Source organism: Macrobrachium nipponense, chromosome 3, assembly GCF_015104395.2.
Source record: "Macrobrachium nipponense isolate FS-2020 chromosome 3, ASM1510439v2, whole genome shotgun sequence".
Lineage (NCBI taxonomy): Eukaryota > Metazoa > Arthropoda > Malacostraca > Decapoda > Palaemonidae > Macrobrachium > Macrobrachium nipponense.
In genome coordinates this window covers 45,679,723-45,700,828 of record NC_087202.1, presented here as the reverse complement: position 1 = coordinate 45,700,828, position 21,106 = coordinate 45,679,723, and the positions used below count along the sequence as shown (strand labels likewise).

At 43.5% G+C, this 21,106-nt stretch overlaps 1 protein-coding gene across 2 annotated transcripts in view; it reads right to left on the bottom strand.

Moving 5' to 3' along the window:
• Window positions 1–21,106, bottom strand: part of LOC135221729 (GRIP and coiled-coil domain-containing protein 2-like) — a 69,012-nt gene that overhangs the window by 13,829 nt on the left and 34,077 nt on the right. For both annotated transcript variants that reach the window (XM_064259520.1, XM_064259521.1), the window contains exons 4-5: window positions 15,294–15,587; window positions 13,608–13,799 (exon numbers count right to left, since the gene is read on the bottom strand). In XM_064259520.1, the coding sequence (XP_064115590.1) occupies window positions 13,608–13,799; window positions 15,294–15,587 (486 nt within the window). The remainder of the gene's footprint in view (window positions 1–13,607; window positions 13,800–15,293; window positions 15,588–21,106) is intronic.

The window sequence follows — 21,106 nt, the reverse complement described above, 5'->3', positions numbered from 1 at the left end:
GGAATCGACAGAGTGTGGGAGGATAGATTCCATTGAATGCCCAGCCACTGAAAGTTTGACTCTGGAGTGAGTCTTGATTTGGTCCTGTTTATCTTGAAGCCTAGATATTCCAGGAACTGAATCACTTTCAGAGTAGCTCTGTTGCATTCCTCGACTGTTGGGGCCCAGATCAACCAATCGTCGAGATACGCTACTACCATAATCCCTTGCGATCTGAGTTGTTGCACTACCACTTCCGCTAGCTTCGTGAACACTCTGGGTGCCACGTTGAGTCCGAATGGAACTACCTTGAAGGAGAATGTCTGGTCTCCTATCTTGAAACCCAGATACGGACGGAAGTGTCTTGCAATAGGGATATGATAGTAAGCGTCTGTAAGATCGATAGAGGTGGTGACGGCCCCACGGGGAAGTAAGGTCCGCACCTGTGAGATCGTGAGCATCTTGAACTTGTCGCAGCGGATGGCTAAGTTTAAGCGGGACAAGTCTAAGATTACCCTTCTTTTTTGTGAGCCTTTCTTTGGCACGCTGAACAAGCGACCTTGAAATTTTAATCTCTTGACTCTCGCTATAGCTCCTTTTTGAAGGAGGTCGTCTGCGTACTCTGTCAATTCCTTGGAAGGAAGTTGACGGAAAGGTCTGGATGGAGGTGGGTTCGTCAACCAGCTCCAACCCAGGCCTTTTGACACTATGCTCTGAGCCATTGGCTGAAGTTCCACCGGTGGCGAAAGTGAAACAGCCTCCCTCCTACCTGAAGTTCTTCATTGGTTCTGGTAACCGCCTCGGCCTCCTCTGAAGTGCTTTCCCCTGTTAAAGGGGCCTCCCGATCCTCTCCCTCGAAAGGAACGCTTACCTCTGCCTCCCTTACCCGAGCGGTCATACTTCTGAGAAGCTTGACTCTCGAAGGCTTGATTGTAAGCTGGAGAGATGGCGTAAGAGGTGGAGGGCTGAGGCTGAGGGGATATCACATAAATTGGCTGTGATTGACCTTTAGAAGTGGAGGGTTGGGCTGTCTGCACTAACGGTACTGCTGGAACTTGTTGAGGAAAGCGTAGTTGCTTCTTCTGGTAAGGTTGGAAAACGCCTGGGTTTCTTTTGTCCCTTACCTTTAGGAGTCAGGTCTTGCCTCCTCTTAGCCGTAAGGCCCCAACGATCCTTAAGGCTCTGGTTTAACCTGGTAGCCTCTGACTGGACCTCCTTAACCATAGCTTCTGGGAAGAGATCTGCTCCCCAGATGCTAGACGAGAGTAACCTATTCGGTTCATGGCGGATGGTTGCCTCTTGTAGGACATGCTTCCTACAATTCGTCCGAGCAGTGGCAAACTCAAACATATCTGACTGTACCGTTTGAGTCAGGGCTTTGGTCATGAGCTTAAAAATCGGTTCTGATCCATAAGCCATGGTAGCTACCTCAGACATAGCCATAGAATTGATGGATCTGGCTAGTCGCGATTTTGCGTCAAATTCAGCCTGAATAAGGCTATCTGGGAGCCTGGGTAGCTTTTCACCAAACTGCTCCATAGCACAGTCCGGTTTGAGTTTGCCAGCTGAGAATGTATTCGGCAAGTCTTCCCACAATTCTCCAACTGAGGGGAGCAACGGAGATGTGGGATCTGCTTCCTTCAACAACTGCGGTATAGGTTCCCCTTCTGGGCCGCTGGGATGGTCGACCTCGCGATCTTGGTTAGGAACGGGAGCGGGGTACTCTCATCCATTGTGAAAATGGTAAAGGGACTCTTAAACGGTTGTATCTTGGTGTTAGAACAATCCATGTCCTCTAAACACCTGAGCCATTCTCTCTGAGCCTGGTCTCGTGAGTAGAGGACTGTCTCCTTAGGTACCTTATCGTCCCGCACCATAGCCGAAGGCGTGAGCCTTGCGTAGCCTATGAACGGAGGCTGGAGGTCTTCCGGGAAGAACTCGAAGTCCTCTATTCTTCGAGTCCCAAATTCCGGTATAGAGATGAGACCGTCCTGGAAGGGGGCGTATGACGCTACTCTCCACGGATTGTTCATAGAGAACTGAGGTAGTGAGTCATACGGAGGAAGTTGAGATCCGCTCGTGTTGGACAGTGGAGGAGAGGCTAGAGGAGCTTCTCTCAGCCCGGCTATAATGGAGTCCTGGGAAGTAATCCTGTCCGACAGACGAGAGATCATTTGCTCCATGCTACTCTTTAAGGACCCAAACAGGTCACCCACCTGTTGCAACAGGCCAGCATTGGAGTCCAAAGCCGGAGCTACTGCGGAGGTGGAGGGGAGGCTCTGAATCGGAACCAACGGTAGCGGAACTGGTGATTCTGCCGGAGTGCGAGATCTCTCTCTGGAGGATTTACTCCTCGAGGACTTAGAGCCGGAGCTAGAAGCTTTAGACCTGGTTGCTCCGGGATTCCCAGCCGGAGACTTACGGGAGGAGGATGAAGCCGAAGTCGTCTTCTTAGACGACGACGACGTCTTAGTCAAGGTCATCACTTTAGACTTGACCTTAGGTCTAACTGAAGCGCCAGGAGGAGAATATATTTCGTCACCCGTAAAGCCTTGGAAGGATGGAGAGGTTGCAAGGAGTAGAAGAAAACAGTTACGCCCAAGGGTGACCCTTGGGTGTACACCGTACCTACCTCGACCAACAGGTCGTCTATACCTACCATAGGTTCAACATTAATATCTAGGGTCGCGACATCCGTAGAGATATCCTGGTCCTGATCAGTTAATGAGGTAGCCAGCTGTTGTTGGATGAAGGCGATAGTCGGATCCGCCTCTACCGGGTCGACGTATCCTGTCGCCTTGCCTCCGGGGAAGATTAATAATGCCAACCGCTTCTCCAGGATGTAGGGCTGTCCCTTGGCGGCGTTTTTCCCAAAACCGCCGACCCAGGCCCGCAGGGTAGCCAGTGCGGTATCCCTTACTGCCGGAGCCTGGAAGAGAGGCGTAGTTTAGATTTAAGAATCACTTAAAACTAAAACTTAAAGTATAACTTAAATTAATTGCCTTAAGTTAAAGTAAATGATGAAAACTTAAGCGCTAAAATAGAAGCGGAGCAGCTACTGGAGATGGAAAACTTACCCCTTCCAAAAGCTGGCTCACCAGATCGTAACATATGGTACACGTCTCATGGTACCAGACCTGGATGTCCCCGAGCGGAGTCGCGCATGGAGCATGGGACCAGCAAACTTCGTGTCCACAAGGGTCCTGAAGTGTGGCGGAACATCCCGGATGCTCACAGTTGGTGGCCTGTAAGTGGGAAGACACATGAGTATCTTAAAAAACATCACTTACAGTCTAAAGGACAGAAGAACTCCGATGCATGCCGGAGCTCGGAAAAAATTTGGGCATAACCCCTCCCTGCATCGCCTGAATAGGCTATAATCCCGGAGAGATCCGGTAAGACATGTAAGGGAGGGGGGATGGTTTAAGGTACTTAAGATAAACTTATAGATAACTTAAACCTAACACACAAGCAAACCGGACTAAGTCCAGTGCGTAGCGGAGTGTAGTAACTCAGCAAAACGGTAAGGTTAGCAGAGACCCACTGTATGCTCCGGTCCACCCTACTGGGTGGACAAACAACTTTCCGCTGGATACCAGGACTCCGATCAGGAAGGAGCCCTAGTAAGGTGGGAAAGAGCGAGAAGACATACAGGCTCAAGCTAGCCCGGAGCGACAAGGTAGCGCGGAGGGTGGGCAAGGCCAGTACCCCCCACTCCGTACCAACCGGCCGGACCGAGAAGCCGGAGAGGTCGAGACCAGTCTGGGTCTGTCCCGACTCCCTAGCCCCTCCGCCTGAGGGGAGAGAGGGAGGCAGGCTCGGGTATGTGGAGCGAGCATGGGCAGACCGACCCACCCCCGCCCGACTCTATGGAAGAGCGGGAGGGGGGGGAAGAATGACTGGACAGGCGTCTGGCTGGCCCGTGATCACGAAGTGACCACGAGGCGGTAAGACCAAATACGACAACTAAGCCTAGGACAACCACTGATCAGAGAAATGCTATCGGGAAGCATACTGAACTGAAAAGCGGTAGCAAATAAGCCCACTGGGCCAAACCAACTGATCAGAGAGATGCTATAGGGAAGCAACCGAACTGATGAGCGGTAGTATAGGCTCAAAGAGCCAGGACCTAGGCTAAGCCAGACGCCTAACTAACCTAACAACAATAATAAAATACATAGTATAAATAAATAAATGAAAGAAAGAAAACAATATAGCAGGAGAAAAAATCCAGGAGTGTACGACTAACCCGAAGGCAAGTCTACCACTCAAAGCTAGTCAGAGGCCGATACTAAGAACCTGGACTAGGGTCTGGATAGAAGAAGCCTACGTAAGGTAAAATACATGCATGCATGACAAACCTGAGTAGACCGTACCCTAAGTAAAGCGGATAATCATATAGAGCGAAGATAAATAAGGGGATGTTCTAGGTATGGGAGACCAAGAACGAACCCATCACGAGGCAGAACCATGCTGCCATGCTTCCGACCCCGAGATCGTATTTATACCTAAAAAACGGCAAATACTGTCTCAGGGCCGGAAAAAACCAACTAACCGTAAATACTGAGTACTTAACTTAGCTGCTGCGATAGCTGCACGCTCCATAATAGAAAATCCAACGAAAGGGCACAAAAAACACAGAGAGGAAAAATATCACAACCGACTCGTGTGCGCTAACTTGAAAGGATGACCACCAGAGGCGCAGCAGTCGGCAGCATGGGATGGAGTAGTAGTAGTACGAGCTGCTCACTCTGTGGGTCGGCTCCCCTCTTGGAGGGATTTTGTAGTGGGAGATTTCTATTGGCATTTGGCTCGTGGTAGTGGTCTCACTCGCCTAGTGTTCATACCGACACCCTCCTGGAGGGTGAGCGAGTCAGTTATACTGACCTTTTTCTTTATTTTATTTATTCTCTGGTATGTTTAGTACATTTACCCTAGAAATAATAGATTAAAGGATATTTCGCGCAGCGACACGAGCTGAGCCCAGAAAAGAGATTTTGAAATGAAAGAGAAAAAAATGAAAATGAGATCTCCTTTATCTTAGTAAGGGGGATTGTAGTGGGCTGAATGTAGGGCATAAATGTAATTGAAATTTTTAATATTTATTCATTATATGTTAAATGTGATTGAAATTTTTATTTATTTATTTATTATATGTTAAATGTGATTGAAATTTTTATTATTTATTCATTATATGTTGTTTATGAATGGGCTGGTTGTGGGAGTATACATTATTTTCTTTTTTCTTTTTATGCTTGCAGTGAACCGATTGTTGCCAGAGAGAGCACCCCCAGAAAATGCAAATTCGCAGAATACTAACTAAAGCTCAGGATCAGTAACAAATTAAATTTGATGAATATATAGTTAGAAACATCTTGCTCCTCCTGAACCTGACCTGATTGAAAGAAAGAAATCACTTTCTAAGACAGAAAAGTAGTTACAACTAGAGGCAGTGATACAGCAAGGAAGTGTTAAGGAAAAAAGCTGCTGCACTGGAGAGTACAAAAACATTGATAAGTACCACACTTTTTCCCGTTCCTCCATATAAGATGCTAAGCCCTAAAAGGTGCCAATCTCGAAACACTTGCCACAAATAAAGTTCAACAGCAGTTGGAAAGAAACAAAATTTTAATGTTGATCTCTCCAATTAAAAGAAGGATATCAACAATACGACTGGTTGATATTGAACATGCTGACTTCCAATCTGAGGAAGTCTGGAAGACCAAAGTTGGAAAAACTTCAGTATCGGAAGGGGTTCTTTTGATAGTATCAAGACAGGAGGATTGTAGGTTCATATTGAAGAATCAGATTAGGGTTATTTAATTAGGTTATGGTTTTTTCTGATAGTTAGGGAGGAAACATTATACATTTAGGGTTATGAATTATGTTGACGTTTTTCAGGTGGTCATGGTAGTATTAAGTCCATTGTAAAAGGTTAAGTTATTTGAAGAATTAGTGATAAGGGAAACTGAAGTTCTGCTCTGTAATATTAAGGAAATAAAGTAGGTTAAGGAAAAGTTGAGTTTCATTGAATAACCTCCAAATCTGTCCCCCATTATTCTGCCCCAATTGTGTCCCTATCAAAAGCCCCTACACCTGGCCTCCCTCTACCTCATCTCCGTGACAGATGCCAGATATCCCCAATTCCTTCCATAAACCATTCTTACTGTCTTTTCCCAGTTTCCAGCTGGCACCAAAAAATTTATCTAAATGTTAATACCCAGATTTGTTCAGCATATGAACAACTTAAATTTAAAAGTTACGGGAAAACACTCACAGACTAATAAACAAAATCTGTAATATCTAAGTTATCCTTTCAGACAATACTCACTTATGGCATTAGGTCACTGAGCTCTAACCTTATTATGTAATCATGAAGGCATGTAATGAGCTACCCTTAATACAGTAGTACCTCGAGATACGAAAGGCTCAACTTACGAAAAATCCAAGTTACGAAAGCCAATACGAAAAATTTTACTGCTCTACATACGAAAAGTTTTCAAGATACGAAAGGTTGTTGCTATAAAGTCCCGAGATTCGCCCGGACCACCGAGAACAATTTTAAAACTCCCGCGCCGCCAACTGAGTAAACTCGCCACCATCCTTCCGCTCTCCCATTGGTTCCTGATGCTAGTCACCCCATAAGGTCCTGCTCTCCTATTGGTCAGCATCTACCCCTTGTGCTTTAAGTATTCTATTGGTAAAAGGTTGCTGTAAATTGAAAAACTTAGTATTCATGCAATACATTTAATAAAAAAACCATTAGGTAAAGATAGAATAAAGAATAGAAATGAATGGTTATTATACTGTTTGGTAGTTTCAGTAGTTGAAGAGAGAGAATGAAAATTTATGGCTTACTGTGTAAAAGTGATTGCTTGGCGATCGTTCGATACTCATAAATGCTGGATGTAAACAGACGTTTGGAAGCTTTTTTATGTTTGTTTGTTATAGTTAATGGTTACTTAATAATTATTTGAAATGAGTACATGCAATACATTTAATAAAAAAAAATGTGAATTAGATATCATAAAATATAAAATAAATCAGACTGCCAACAAATATGCATTTTTTTAGAATTCTTCTTCTGTTTTATTATTACGTTACGTATACGTATTACGCATGTTTCATTATAGCTGTCATAACTCGGTATCTCCGTTAAGTAAAGATAGAATAAGGAATAGAAATGAATGGTTATTATACTGTTTGGTGGTTTCATTAGTTGAAGAGAGATACTAATGACAATTTATGGCTTACTGTGTGCTAGGAAAAATGATTGCTTGGCGCTCGTTCCATACTCGTAAGACGGGCAAGATCTGAATGTAAACAATCGATTGAAAGGTTTGTTTTTTGTTTGTTTGTGTATTATAGTTAATGATTGATTAATAATTATTTGAAATGAGTACATACTGATTATTTATACATTTTATTGGCATATTCTAAGCTTTTAGCTCTTAGGTTTAGATGTCAGAATCATAGACTAGGCTACAGTAGCAACCACTAACATAGGTTAGGCTTATTGCTAAGGGACATAAGCCAGTCCTAATATATGCAGTAAAAATGGGGTTGAACATTATATGCAGTTGAATAATACTCATGTATGTACAGTATTTTGCCTTTTTGGAGTCATATTTCTTCCATCGTAACCCAAGAACATGTGTTTTAGGCCTGGAAATATAATTTACTGGGGTGTTTTTGGAGGGCTTGGAATGGATTAGCCATTTTACATGTTAAATGTGTTCCAAGATACGAAAAACTCTTGATACAAAGGCCGTCTCGGAACGGATTAATTTCGTATCTCGAGGTACCACTGTATATGGAATTTTACGAATGTCTTGAAAAAGAAATAAATTTAAAATATGATAATTAAAAAGTAATTAATAAATCGGAATATGTACAGGAAAACTCATATAGTATGAGCTTTCCTGTACATATTCCGATTTATTAAATAAATCTGAATATGTACAGAAATAGTTGACGATCCTGAAACTGTTTTGCAATCAGATCTTGACGAGATCGTTGCACTCGGCAAGTCCATGGGGCTGGTCGTCGACGAGGATGACATTAATGACCTTCTCGAGGAGCACCAAGAGGAGCTTACGACGGATGACCTGAAGGAGTTGGAGGCCATGCAACATAACGTCGTTCAAGAGGAGTTCTCTAGCAGCGGCGAGGAGGAGGACAAGGACTCTATGACAACGGCAGAAATTAAGGATGCTCTAGCTGCTTTTCATAAGGTGCAATCATTCGTAGAAAAGAGACACCCCGAAAAGGCTTACACAGGTCGTATGCTTCCACAGCTCGATGACGTTTGCCCGAGTCATTTCAGAAACATTGTCAAAAGTAGGCAGAAGCAATCTTCCTTGGATAGTTATTTTTTAAAGAGGCCTTTAGTAGGAGTAGTAAGCAAAAAGGAAGAACCAAGTGATACTAAAAAACAGAAAGTTGAAAGTGGTGAAGAAGTTGAAATTTTGTATTAAAAAAAAAAAAAAAAAAAGAAAAAAAGCAAGTATAAAAAAGTAAAAGAAGTAAAACAAAATTTTTAATTTTAGTTTTTTGTAAAGTTAAGTGTTAGTTTTGTTAATGTGTTTCGTAAAGTTTAGTTTATGTTTTCCTTACATTTTTTTATGTGTTTCGTAAAGTTAAGTGTACGTACGTATCTGCCGTTTGTCCTCCTCCTCTGTCACCACTTTCAGAGATTGCCTCACTCAAAAGGTAAGCTTCCACATTTCATTTTTACTACATACGTATGTATGTACGTACAGTATTTCTTGTATACCATGTGCACTAATACACTTTATTTACAGGTATATTAGCAGTACGTATTAAGTTAGGTATTGAATGGTCCAAATTGTTGTAGTATTTCATTGCTTAGCTTTATTATGAAATTTACTGGGGTGTTTTTGGAGGGCTTGGAACGGATTAGCCATTTTACATGTAAAATGCGGTCCAAGATATGAAAAGCTCATGATACGAAGGCCGCCTCGCAACGGATTAATTTCGTATCTCAGGGTACCACTGTACTAGTGTGAGGGCTGACTATGAGAGAGAGAGAGAGAGAGAGAGAGAGAGAGAGAGAGAGAGAGAGAGAGAGAGAGAGAGAGAGAGAGAGAGAGAGAGAGAGAGAGAAATATGGACGTCATGCAAGGTAAAACTCTGGAGGGGTATCATCTTTAAAAAAGTACGAATGGCATCACATTTTCTGAAAGTACATTAACTGTATGTGCTGTAATTATGTAACACAGTACATACAGATTGTACCAGCACTTTTCTCTGAAGTTAAAATAGTAATTTTCACAACAACAACTCTGTTATGTCTAATATGTTTTACTAGTTGATCATGAAGGACTTATATGGTGACAAACGCTGTGAATTATGTACTGCCTTTGTATATATTTTAAAAAATATAAATAGCATACACAGAATCTCCATACTGATTTTACACTTAAAAGTATGAAAACTTATACTAGTTGTAGTATGCTAGTATGTACTTCAGAAATTAAAGTTTCTGAAAAGACATCTTTGAAAAGTGCATAACTCTGTGAATGGGTATTGCATCTTGTAAAAGTACACATACGCACTAAATGTAAGTGCTTTAATTACATTTGTATCATATTTGTGCATATACAAAAATAAAAATAATAAATTTTAAATATAGATTTTATACACAAAAGCTTTACAACTTAAAAATTTACATAATAAATGAAACATAACATTTTTGCAGAGTTTTGCAGTGTTTCTGGAGGATTTACAAAGGTTTGCACTATTGTGAAGAACTCACATATGATAATTAGTTAGGTTCCAATGAAAAGTTCACGCTATTGTGAATTCTTACAACTCGAATCGCGTAAGTTCGGCGTATTACTGTAGTGGCTTCTAAATGTATCAATAAAATACATATCTACTCATCCTTCATGCAATGGAGATCTTAAAGAGGAATAAAATTAAATTAAAGATGCAGAATATAGCTGAGGCTGAATAAAATCAATAACGGGCAGGCAAAAGTGATGTCCAGAACTTGCAAAGTCACACTTACTGCTTAAACAATAAAGCAATGTGCACATTTTAAACCCCATCTTTGTTTATTAATCAGAAAAAGTCTGGATTATGTTTCATCTAGCAACAAATGGCAATGAAGATGTCGGTACTAATCAATTAGCCAAAATTTTGAGACTGCAAGCAATATCAAAAGCAAATGGTGTATGATGACAATATTCAAATTCTGTAATACAGTAACAATATGATGCCATGACGTCACTCTCAGCATCCTTTCAGCCTAAGACATCACCTGCGGTGGCGTCTCTGCCTCCCATTGTTGTGGCGTCATCACAACCTCTCACTGAGCCATCGGAGACATTTCAAGCTATGGTCGAGAGGCTGGACTCTGTTTATCCTGCTCTCTCTGGCAAGAAGCATCACAGGAGTGATTCTTCCTCACCTCTGTTTTTCAAGAGAGGTATCCTGCTCTCTCTGGCAAGAAGCATTGTAGGAGTGATTCTTCCACACCTCCTTCTAGTAAGAAACATCGTAGAGGGAGTAAGCACTCCCCTCCTCGATCTCCCTCTGCTTCTTTATCTCCTTTCTCCTCCTCCTTGCCCTCGAGTCAAATGTTATAGAATTCTGGTTTGTGGTGTCGTTTTCTGCGAGTGAGAGGAGTGCTTCACCAACTCCTCTACATGGATGTCTTTCTCCCTTACACGTACATGTACGTGGCCTGAAAGTGATAGTCCTCCATCTCAACCATCTCCGTCTCCTGTACCTGTTCCAGTCTATTGTAAAGATGATAAGGCTCCAATTAAGAGGTCGAAGGTGCCTGTTACAACAGTGTCTCCTGCACATTCTAAGAATTCTTCTCTGTAAACATGTTGTGGTTGACGGTCATGAATGTGAGGCGACTCAGGTCTCTGGACGTGTTTCTCGTTCGCCTTCTAAAGACCTGGAACTTAGGGATCAGTCTCCTTCAGGAAATTTGCTTTGGCATCGTTGTCTTGGGACCGTGTGCTCATGTCATCGCAAGACCGTGTACTCGACTCATCGCATGTCCATGTATATGATTCGTCCAATGAACATGTATCTGGTTCATCACAAGTGGATACACAGTTTGACTCGAGACCAAGTACGTGTTTCTTTGCTTGACCGTGTTCCAGAGCCCTCTGTTTCAGTATCTTCAGTAGTTCAGGACCTCACTCCAACCAGTGGGAGGAATGATGTCCATTCCCTAGTGCCACTAGGGAAGGATGAGGATCCTTTTAAGCCTTTTTGTTCATGATGTCAGTCTCCTATGCTGGAACCAGCGGAGAGAGAGAGCCAGGAGTTTCTGTCTTCTTTCTCAAAGGTTTTTGATCTCATTTTTTAGTTCAATAACCTTGGGTGTAGAGTGCAGAATCAGTCTTCTAACACCCCTATGGGTATAGAGGCCTTGCTAGGTCCAAAGCAAGATATTAAGGCCTCATTTGAGCTTTCCCTGTTGGGGCATGCTCAGTCTATCTTGCAGTGTGTTAATGCCTTGGTTTCGGACTGACATGGCTCTCGGTGCTCCAATAGGTCCTCAAAGTTCCTTCCTCCTCCTCTTGTGCGGCATAGGAAGTATTATTCCACCAATGTGGTTCAGCTGATGCCTCTCATCTTAATTCGGACATGACCTGTCCTAAGCCTGGTTTGACCCTGGATCAGGTTAGATCTTAAGGACAATAATTTTCTTCACAAGAAGCCTTGGCTAAGGAGTTTGCTGCTTCTACCATCTTCCAGAGTGTGTCCTGGTTGGGCTTGTGGTCCACTATGGTAGCCATGATGGCGTCGGATCGCACTGAGGGAGGTTCAGTCAGTTCTTCCTCCTTTGTCAGGCTATTGCAGACTGGGGCTAAAGTCATTTCATATCAAGGCCATCTTAGCGCGACTTTGTAGGCCAACCTCCTGGCTAGGAGGAATGCAGCCTTGTCAATGGTGGTGAGGTCAGTAGACTCAGAGTCCTTTTCAGCTCTCCGAAGAGGGATCTTCTTGAGTCACACCTTCTATTCCCAAGAACTCATTTAGAAGCAATCGACCAGCAGTGAGCAGATATTAAAGATGGGCTAGTGCATCAGGTGGTATCTAAGTCGGAGGCTCGTTCTTGTCCTCGTCCTCCCCCTCTGCAATGGGAGACTAGATGGTCTCCTGTCAAGTCGACCAGGTGTTCTACTTCTGTGAGAGCCTCTCAGTGTGCTTCTCCGTCAAAGTCAAGACAGCAGCAGCGTCCCTTTTAATCTTGCCCCTGCAAGGTTGGGAGGGACACTGGAGGGGCACTATAGGAAGGGGCAGAGGGGGTCAACGGTAGATTGGGCACCTCTCCCTCCCTGTTGCCATGGGTAGGTGGATGCCTGGCGGGCCATTGGGCCAAATGGCAGTTGCATGGAGAGGAGAAGTGGGTAGTAGATGTCGTTCGGGTGGGGAATCTACTACCTTTCAACTTCTCTCCCCCTCTCTCAGACAGACCCCTTCTCAATCTGACTTATTCTCAAGGCTCTCTGAAGTACTTGGCTCTTCAGGAGGTAGTGTTGAGGATGCTGGACAAGGGTGCGGTGGAAGAAGTGCATCATCCTTCACCAGGGTTTTTCATTCCCTCATTGAATGATTTTGTGGACAATGATCCATAGGCGGTCTTGCTTTGTTCTGTCAGATCAGTGCGATGCTATCTAAAGAGGACTCATCACCTAAGATCTACTTAGGTGCCATAGACTTAGTTAGCACAGGCCGGTCCAGAGGGGAAGTGTCCAAGAACACTATTTCATCCTGGTTATGTGAGACAATTAAACTGGCTTATTCCTCATATACTAGTTCTGTCACCGAGTCTGTGCAGGCTAGAGGACATGACATCAGAGGTATAAGTTCCTCTCTGTCATTTAAGAAGAACTTGTCTGTTCATAGAATTTTGGGCGCCGGTTCTTGGCTACATCAATCCATGTTCACTTCCTTTTACCTAAAGGACATTACCCCCAGGTCCTTGGACACTTTTACCTTGGGTCCGGTGATGGCTGCCCAACAAGTTGTGCAACTCACCCAGTACCCCTGGCAGGACAGTTTGTGTGGAAGAAAGAATGAGTGAGTTGGCTGGCCTCTTTCTTTCTCTTTTTTCCTTTCTTCTTCCTGCAGGCAGGTCAAAGAATAGACACGTCATATGCTGGAACTGGTCTAATACAGGTGAGTACAGTGGTCATATCGAGAACGTCGATCATACTGGTGGTGGTTTTGTATTGTTACTGTACAATACACAAATCTGCTATTCAATAGCAAGTATTCCTCTCTCTGGCAAGGGGAGTGAGGAGTGGTGACAAACCCCTGTGGCTTGCATGGTTTGTTGTTTGAACAAGCAGAGTGAATAATGTCTTAAATAAAAATTCATGATAAAGTGGACCGCGGAAATGTGAAATGCGTAAAACCAAGGGGAGGGGGCACAGTATTACTAGTTAATGAGGTGAAGCTCTTTATATAACTGAAATTCCTCTCTGTACCAATCAGACAACCACACAAATTTGGACAGTCTACTAACCACTATACTACTAAGAACACAAAAATTTTCAATGTATACTCCGTAACCTACAAGAAATCTTATTTACATGCAAAGCGAAAGTACCTATAAGTACCTATTCTCTCACCTTAGCCTCAAGCCTAGCTATCTCCTTTGCAGTGGCCTCAGTGTTGATACTGGCGATACTAATACTGTCCTCCTGTGGTGGTATCCCTACATTGGAAGGTAATGGAGAATTTATCAGCTGCTCCAAGGGAGGTGGACTATAACCACCAGGTCTACTGGGTGATCTGTGCACTGGCTCCACCCATTCTGAACCCTACAAAGTAACAGAAAATTTTTCAATACAGTTCCAGCCTTGTGGACAAATACAATGAACATACTACTACTAATTTTGAACCCTAATACTATAAATGAAATATATAAAAAAATATGTTCTTACAAATTTAAGTCACACAACTGCATCCTCTATAGAGTACAATTTGTCTAAAAATCAGTTAAGAGTTAAGAAGCTGGATTCTAAAGATTTCAAAATGCTTTACACATAACACACTGAATGGAATATATCACCAGACCTACAAGACATATAATTTAACTTCAGCAACAAAACTATTTTGCATGCTTATGTAACTGATGAAACCATTTTTAATGGCTTAGTTCTCATTATTTATCTGCCTAATTATTTATTTGTCTTCAACCACTTAGAATTAACATTACTGTAAGTCCAGCCAAAAGGCAGCTTAGGGCTGTATAATGTATATGGTATTAAAGGCTCTTATCATTCCTTCAGACCCCAAGATATACTGGTTTCTGCCTATTACTTTTCATCCACTTCAACTGGTCTGTTGTAATCTACTTTTCCAACTTATTTTCCTTTAACCAACTCCATTTTCTGTCTTTCACTTATAGAGATCCCAAAAATTACACTCAGTGTACTTCTCTGTAAAATTCAAGACAGCAGCAGTGGGAGTGACAGTTCCACTAAGAAAAAATTGCAGTGAAGAAGGCTAATAAGAAAACCGATCCCAAGCTATAAGGCACACATAAGGAAATTTTATTAGGAAATAATACAGTAGTACTACTGAGATGAAGGACTGCTGAATGAGGCTACTAAAAGCAAGAACCCACATTTAGCTTCCAAATTATAAGTTTTGCCCCTTAAAGTAATAAGTTTTGCCTCTCACAGTACTAAGTTTTGCCCCTTAAGTAATACTAAGGCCCTGTGACCTTGGAAATTAGGTTTGTGACATCACTATTGGGGCCGAGAAACCAAATTGCCATAGAAAATAATCAGTGTTATGTGATCAGTGAAAAATTAAAGTAATAATTGCAAACAATATATATAACGAAAATTACGATATAATAATAATAATGGTTTATTGGCATTGGTAAGCAGTTTATCAGCACCGATAAGAGGTTAAGAGCATTGATAAGCGGTTTATTGGCACTTATGATATCATAAACACTATTTATTACTATAATTATCAGCGATTTTCAGTTATCACCGGTTTTTGGTCAGCCAAGCTCAGCCAGGAATGGAACTCCCGCTGCAAAGATTCTTTATTTACCAAGTGCTGTGCAAGATACATGGTAGGCATTTCCTACTAGATGATTTAGACTAACAGTAAAAATAGGCACTCTCTTATTTGGGCTCTTTAAACAATAACAGCAATGCTTTGCTTTAAATAAGTGTCTGGAAGCTTCAAGCTATACCTTAGTTGTGTGCTATATTTTACTTCAAACCTGCAACAGCTGGAGAACCATGTCTAACAATCCTATTTGTGTAGAATTACAAAATAATTTAAACTATTACCTCTCCTTCTTCTCTGACCATATTTGAGACATCAATTCTTGGCTCTTCATATCCATGAGTACTCAACTGACGACGATGCTGAGTACTTTGGCTGTGAAGAGCATTTCCATGATCACCTTCTGTTCTTTGTGGATGAACTGTGACTAGACCAGTAGAAGCACTGCCATTTGTTGGCGTTACAGATGTACTGACTGTGTTTTTTAATTGCCACAATTTATCTTCAGTTTCTTCCAGTTTATTTGTTAGCTGCTCAATCTCTCGAACATGTGTCTGTTTCATGGTTTCCACTTGTTTCTGCAAAAGGTAATTAATAACAATTCATTTCTCTTCATTATTACCCTATGTACAAACATTATCACCTATTTACAAAAATCACTACAAAGGAATATCAATCAGAGCAGAGACATTTTCATAATTTTGCATATCTACAGTTATCAATAAAATGGCAGCCAGGTACTAGAACAAACGACTCAAAATATCAAAAACTCAAACCCTACAAAACACAGCTCAGAAGCCAGGTATAAAATTCAGTCCTTTCTATTATGTGGTTTAGGTTCATTTCCAAATTACCATATTACACCATCAATATATTTCTTATTTAACACTAAACATTCAATAACACACACACACACACAAACAGAGAGAGAGAGAGAGAGAGAGAGAGAGAGAGAGAGAGAGAGAGAGAGAGAGAGTTTGCCCTACTAAGAGATACATTTCTTTTATTTTTGGTACTCATTCTTTCACATTTCCTTTGAAAAGGCACCATACATAGACAGTTGTTTATATAGCTTACTATTTTTAATGTTACCTTAGTAAATCTTCAAAAGTAGTAATTACAATCTATTTCTGGGCTCAGCTCGTGTCGGCCTATGAAAGGATCCTTAATATCATTCTTTCTAGGTAAAATTAATCTAAAATTACCAGAGAAAAACAAAATTAAGAAAATGTCAGTAAAACTGACTCGCTCACTCTTAAAAAGAAGTGTCGGTATGGTAATAGGGGCGAGTGGGAATCACTACCACGAGACAATCACCAATTAGAACTTCCCATCAGAATCCCCTTAAGAGAGAGCTGATACCAACGGGCGATGCAGCCGCTACTACTACTACTAGAGGACGCCACGGACAGCAGCGCCCCTAGCGGACATCCTTAATTTTTAGCAGTCCCTTCTTCGAGCGCTTCTTTCCAAGGCTTTGTGGGATCTGAGATCCCTACCCGCTCTCCCGCTCTCTCTGTACCCCCAAAGGTGAAGGGACAGAGAGAACCGAAGACTCTAGCTAAGACAACTTCGAGGAAGTCGTCTTCGTCTTCTTCGGCTAGGAAGTCTTCGACTTCCTACGCCGACGCGGTGAAAGCCAAGCCGAGTTCTTCTCACTCGAAGAGCTCTAGAAGCAAGGCTTCTAAGGAGAAGGCTCGCGCTCCCGCCGAGCCAGTGCCTTCTCCTGCCTCCACCGCTTCCACTCCGGCAACGCCGGTGGGAGGAGCAGGGCCTAGCACCTTTGATCCCACTGCTTTCTCAGCAGTGGTAATGCAACAGGTGGGCGAGTTGGTTGGCTCGCAAGTCTCCGCCCTGGGGACGAGATTCGAGCAGATGTTCGCACAATTGTCGAGCACTCTGTCTCAATCAGGCCAGTCTATACAAGACCTCTCTAACAGGGTTAGAGAGAATGAGGACCGAGTAGCCGGGCTCTCTCAGGTCCCTCTTCCAGTCTCCCCAGTGCCAAGCACTGGCATTCTCCAACTCCCGCCATACGACTCTCTGCCAGCTTTCTCCATGGAGAATCCATGGAGAGTAGCTGCCTACGCTCCTTTTAAGGATGGGATGATCTCTATCCCGGAGTGTGGAACTCGGAGGATTGAGGACTTCGAGTTTTACCCTCCGGGTCTGACACAGCCTTTCATCGGTTATGCTAGGCTGACTGTAACGGCTCTGACTAGGGAAGACAAGATCTCTAGAGAGTCTGTCCTATACAGTAGGGATCATGCCCAGCGGGAATGGGTTCACTGCCTTGAGGACTGGGAGTGCACGAACACTAAGCTCCAGGCCTATAAGAGTCCTTTTACTATTTTCGCGACGGAAGAGGAGGCTTCTCTTCCGTTCGCCACGAAAATAGTAGAGAAGACCCTTCAGGCAGTCCTCAAGGATGAGCCCATGCCTCAGTTGAGGGAGGCGGAGTCTACTTCTCCGCTCTTCCCGGCTTTCGGAGAATTGTGGGAGGACTTGCCAGCTACGTTCACGCTTGGTAAGCTCAAACCGGACTGCGCCATGGACCAGTTCGGCGAGAAGCTGCCAAGGCTGCCTGATTCCCTTATTCAGGCAGAGTTTGACGCGCGAACCAGGTTTGGCAGGTCCCTCAATTCCCTTATAATAACAGAAATGGCTGCTCTCTCTTATGCGACGGAACCGCTGTTTAAGATCTTGGCAAAATCTCAGTTTCAGACGGTCCTAACAGATGCTTTCGACTTCTTCCAAGCTAGGAGGAATTGCCGAAAGCACGTTCTGCAGGAGTGTACTATTAGGCACGAGCCTAATAGACTCTTGGCTTCTAGCATGTGGGGAGCGGATCTCTTCCCAGAGTCCGCTGTTAATGAAGTGCACCACGAGGCTGCTAGGCTCAACCAGAGCCTTAGAGCTAGGTGGGGTATTTCGTCAAAGAGGAAACAAGAATCCGTCCCCACTGCTGGTAAGAAACCAAAGAAGGCTGGTAGGAGGGTTCCAGCCGTATCAGAAACACCAGCAACAGCAGCAATTTGTTCAGGCCGTCCCGGTTACCCAACAGGGACAACCTGCTAGTTCGAAACAGAACCAGCCCATCCTCCTGTTGTCTCCTCAATCACAGCCGTCGACCTCCTACGCAATCTCGCCGGCCTTCAACCCTACATTTGAGGCTCAAGGCTACAAACAACCGAGAGGTAGGGCGAGAGGTTACTTTCGCCAGCGTGGCGCAGGAAGGGCGACAAGGAGCAGGCAGTTCAGAGGAGGGCGTGGTGGTCAACCCGCCCATCAACAATGAGGCTCCCCAGGTAGGAGGGAGGCTGTTCCTCTTCCGCCACAGGTGGGGGTTCAGCAATTGGGCACAGAGCATAGTGTCCAAAGGATTGGGTTGGAGTTGGATCAAAGATCCACCTCCAATCAAATCATTCCACCAAGTACCATCACAGGAATTGACAGATTACGCGGAGGAACTCCTTCAGAAAGGAGCTATTGCGAGAGTCAAGCATCTAAAATTTCAAGGTCGCTTATTCAGCGTGCCAAAGAAAGGCTCAACAAAAAGAAGGGTAATCTTAGACTTGTCAAAGCTAAACTCTTTCATTCGTTGCGACAAGTTCAAGATGCTTACCCTCTCGCAAGTAAGGACCTTACTTCCGCGTGGAGCCGTCACATGCTCCATCGATCTTACAGACGCATACTATCATATCCCTATAGCCAGGCACTTCCGCCCATTCCTAGGATTCAGGCTAGGAAATCAGACATTCTCATTCAAAGTGATGCCCTTCGGTCTGAACGTAGCCCCCAGGGTATTCACGAAAATAGCGGAAGTGGTTGTACAGCAATTGAGAACTCAGGGAATCATGGTAGCAGCATACCTCGACGATTGGTTGATCTGGGCACCAACCGTCGAGGAATGTCTCGAAGCCACCAAAAAGGTAGTTCACTTTCTGGAACATCTGGGGTTCCAGATAAACAAAACGAAATCCAGACTTACCCCGGAGTCTCGTTTTCAGTGGCTGGGAATCCAATGGGATTTGTCTTCCCACAATCTGTCAATTCCAGTGGCCAAACGGAAGGAAATAGCAAAATCAGTCAGGCAATTTCTCAAATGCAAACAAACATCAAGGAGAAACCAGGAGAGAATCCTAGGGTCCCTTCAGTTTGCTTCGGTAACAGATATCCTCCTGAAAGCAAGGCTAAAAGATATAAATCGAATTTGGCGATCGAGAGCAAACACCAAATCTCGAGACAAGTTGTCAGTAATCCCACAGATCCTTCGCAATCAACTCCGTCCATGGTCAAAAGTAAAGAACTTAGCCAAGCAGGTACCCCTTCAATATCCCCTTCCAGTGTTAACCATTCACACGGATGCCTCCCTGTCCGGGTGGGGGGGATACTCTCAGTTCAAACAGGTTCAGGGGACTTGGTCAGTTCAATTTCGCCAGCTTCACATAAACGTTCTGGAAGCAATGGCAGTATTTCTTACCTTGAAGAGACTGCTTCCCCCGAAGAAGTCTCATCTAAGACTAGTTTTGGACAGTGCAGTGGTAGTTCATTGCATCAACAGAGGAGGGTCCAAATCCAAGCATGTGAATCATGTCATGATAGCCATCTTTGCCCTAGCAAACAGACACAAATGGCATCTGTCTGCCACTCACCTGGCAGGGGTAAGAAATGTGATAGCAGACGCTCTGTCACGGTCAGTTCCTCTGGAATCAGAATGGTCTCTAGACGACGGGTCATTCCAGTGGATAAGCCTGAGAGTCCCAGGTCTCCAAGTGGATCTCTTCGCCTCACAAGCGAACCACAAGCTCCCTTGCTATGTGGCCCCCAACCTGGACCCTCTGGCTTATGCCACGGACGCCCTGTCGTTGGATTGGAATCAGTGGAGAAAAATTTATGTTTTTCCTCCAGTGAATCTTCTCTTGAAAGTCCTAAGCAAACTAAGGTCTTTCAAAGGGATAGTAGCTCTGATTGCACCGGACTGGCCCAAGAGCAACTGGTATCCTCTTCTTTTGGAATTGGGCCTCCGACCTCAACGGATCCCCAATCCCAAGCTATCACAATCAGTACAAATGAGGACTGTGTTCGCTTCCTCAGGAATTCTCCAGACCCTAACTTTATGGACTTCATGAAGTTTGCGGCTAATAAAGATGCTAATATTGATCCACAGAATATTCTCTTCCTAGAATCAGATAAGAGAGAGTCAACCATTAGACAATATGACTCAGCTGTTAAAAAATTAGCATCTTTCTTGAAAGAATCGAACACTACAACCATGACAGTTAATCTAGCTATATCCTTTTTCAGATCCTTGTTTGAAAAAGGTTTAGCAGCTAGCACTATTACCACTCATAAATCGGCTTTGAAGAAGATCTTTCAAGTAGGTTTTCAGATAGATCTGACTGAATCTTATTTCACGTCTATCCCTAAAGCCTGTGCTAGACTTAGACCTTCTCAAAGGCCTACTGCAGTTTCATGGTTCTTAAATGATGTCCTCAAACTAGCTTCAGATACTGACAACTCGTCTTGTACATTCATAATGCTCCTGAGAAAGACATTATTCTTATTAAGCCTAGCTTCAGGAGCTAGAATTTCAGAACTGTCGGCTCTATCCAGGGATGCGGGTCATGTGGAATTCCTCCCATCAGGAGAAGTTCTACTGGCTCCGGATCGTAGCTTTTTAGCCAAAAATGAGGATCCTCTTGCAAGGTGGGCACCTTGGAAAGTTATCCCACTTCCCCAGGATCCTTCTCTCTGCCCAGTATCAACTCTTAGAGCCTTTCTATCTCGTACTTCATCAAGATCCTCAGGTGCTCTCTTCATGAGAGAAAAAGGTGGTACTTTGTCAGTAAAAGGTATTAGGCAACAAATCCTTTACTTCATTAAACAAGCCAATCCTGATTCATTCCCAAAAGCACATGATATCAGGGGAGTAGCCACCTCAATTAATTACTTTCAACATATGAACTTTGAGGATCTTAAAAAGTATACTGGATGGAAATCCCCGACAGTCTTTAAACGCCATTATCTTAAGTCCTTGGAATCTTTAAAATTTTCAGCAGTAGCAGCGGGAAACATTGTTTCCCCTGATACTGTA